Source organism: Limulus polyphemus, unplaced genomic scaffold (assembly GCF_000517525.1).
Source record: "Limulus polyphemus unplaced genomic scaffold, Limulus_polyphemus-2.1.2 Scaffold12255, whole genome shotgun sequence".
Lineage (NCBI taxonomy): Eukaryota > Metazoa > Arthropoda > Merostomata > Xiphosura > Limulidae > Limulus > Limulus polyphemus.
Genome location: NW_013677865.1, coordinates 887 through 3,116, shown reverse-complemented (window position 1 = coordinate 3,116; position 2,230 = coordinate 887). Strand labels below are relative to the sequence as shown.

Sequence of the window (2,230 nt, the reverse complement as noted above, 5' to 3'; positions counted from 1 at the left end):
AAATAATATTAGAAGAGTATTGAACACATATCTCTAATGACCTATAATATATATATGCTGTGAATGATGTAAATAATATTAGAAGAGTATTGAACACATATCTCTAATGACCTGTAATATATATATGGTGTGAATGATGTAAATAATATTAGAAGAGTATTGAACACGTATCTCTAATGACCTATAATATATATATATATGCTGTGAATGATGTAAATAATATTAGAAGAGTATTGAACACATATCTCTAATGACCTATAATATATATATATGCTGTGAATGATGTAAATAATACTAGAAGAGTATTGAACACATATCTTTAATGCCCTATAATATATATATATATACTGTGAATGATGTAAATAATATTAGAAGAGTATTGAACACATATCTCTAATGACCTGTAATATATGTATATGCTGTGAGTGATGTAAATAATATTAGAAGAGTATTGAACACGTATCTCTAATGACCTATAATATATATGTATGCTGTGCATAGTGTAAATAAGCGATCAGTAATAATTAATTGTATACGTATTATAGTATATTTATATTTTTCAACCTTCCGCTCAGTCGGAAACAGTATTTCGAATATGTCACCATATTTATTTTTCTTACTCCTGGATACAAACTCTTACTAACACTTCTGTTGTCAAGGTTAACTAATCTGCCGCGATATCCGTTACTATGGAGGCCGTTATTGTTATCTTGTTATCGAACCCCAGATTTGTGTGTTATAAGTTCGTAAACTTACCTCTGATTCACCGGAAACTACCATGAGTTAGTTTGCTAAGATGATTTATTGTTTGTTTCATTTGGGCTGCAGATGTTTCTATTTCGATGTAGCTCATCTAACAGTGTCCAGGAAAATTATAAAAAGTCGTGATTAACACAGTATTTTCCAGTAACGACATTGTAGTTGTCATGATTAGCACAGTATTTTCCGGTAACGACATTGTAGTTGTCGTGATTAACACAGTATTTTCCGGTAACGACATTGTAGTTGTCATGATCAACACAGTATTTTCCGGTAACGACATTGTAGTTGTCATGATTAACACAGTGTTTTCCGGTAACGACATTGTAGTTTTCATGATTAGCACAGTATTTTCCGGTAACGACATTGTAGTTGTCATGCTTACCACAGTATTTTCCGATAACGACATTGCAGTTGTCATGATCAGCACAGTATTTTCCGGTAACGACACTGCAGTTTTCATGCTTAACACAGTATTTTCCGGTAACGACATTGTAATTGTCATGCTTAACACAGTATTTTCCGATAACGACATTGCAGTTGTCATGCTTAACACAGTATTTTCCGGTAACGACATTGTAATTGTCATGCTTAACACAGTATTTTCCGGTCACGACATTGTAGTTGTCCTGCTTAACACAGTATTTTTCCGGTAACGACATTGCAGTTGTCATGCTTAACGCAGTATTTTTCTTAAATACAAATGTCGTAAAACTCATCTTGTCAGATGATTCATTCGTTAGTAAGAAAAAAATGACATTCCTAGTTTCAAGTCTTTTCTTCTTTCCAGAAGTTCAGTCTACTTAGGTTAGTTTACTATCAATATATATAAAATACTTACCTATGGATAATTGCAAAAGTATACATCAATACCGTAACATAATAAAACAAAATAATGCAACAACAGTTCATGAAAGCTCTTCTACTTGTGATCCTCGGTTGGACAGCTGTAAGTTTACCGACTTAGAACGCTAAAATCCGAGGTTCTATTCCCTGCGGTGAACAAAGCAGATAGCGTAATGTGGCTTTGCTCTATTACAAGGCTTCAATCATGGATCTGTTAGGAAGGTATTCATTTTATAACTTAGTTGAATAAGAATTACAGAACAAGTCCAAGAGTCAAGTTGCATCTCTCACTTCTCTGCACAACATAACGACTATAGGCACTGAACTAGCTACACTGGACGAGCTATTGATGACATTATGACCAATCTAGAACTTTCTAGAAACATTACAACCTGGATTTATTGTTGTTGTATTATCTTTAAGAACATTACAACAAGTTTTTACATTACTCTGTAACTGTGATTGTTTCAGTAATAAGTTTATGGCAGTTTCCCTGTCATTAGTTTACTCTGCTGTGATTAATGAATTAAGAAGTAAGCAAAATATTAAATTCTTTTAGGTTTCTTTCCTTAGTTTACGAAAGGATATTGTCGTTTATTTATGAAACTTCGAAGTTAACTCTCTA

The 2,230-nt window shown here is 32.7% G+C and overlaps 1 protein-coding gene across 1 annotated transcript; it reads right to left on the bottom strand.

Annotated features, from left to right (window-relative positions):
• Positions 1-872: 872 nt before the first annotated feature.
• LOC106476953 lies at positions 873-1,433 on the bottom strand. The gene has a single exon (XM_013937567.1). It carries the CDS (start codon positions 1,431-1,433, stop codon positions 873-875), a length of 561 nt encoding a protein of 186 aa, XP_013793021.1.
• Positions 1,434-2,230: the final 797 nt, after the last annotated feature.

Excerpts from the sequence above, each read along its gene's own strand:
- LOC106476953 (XM_013937567.1), bottom strand. The coding sequence starts at position 1,433 with ATGACAACTGCAATGTCGTTACCGGAAAAATACTGTGTTAAGCAGGAC.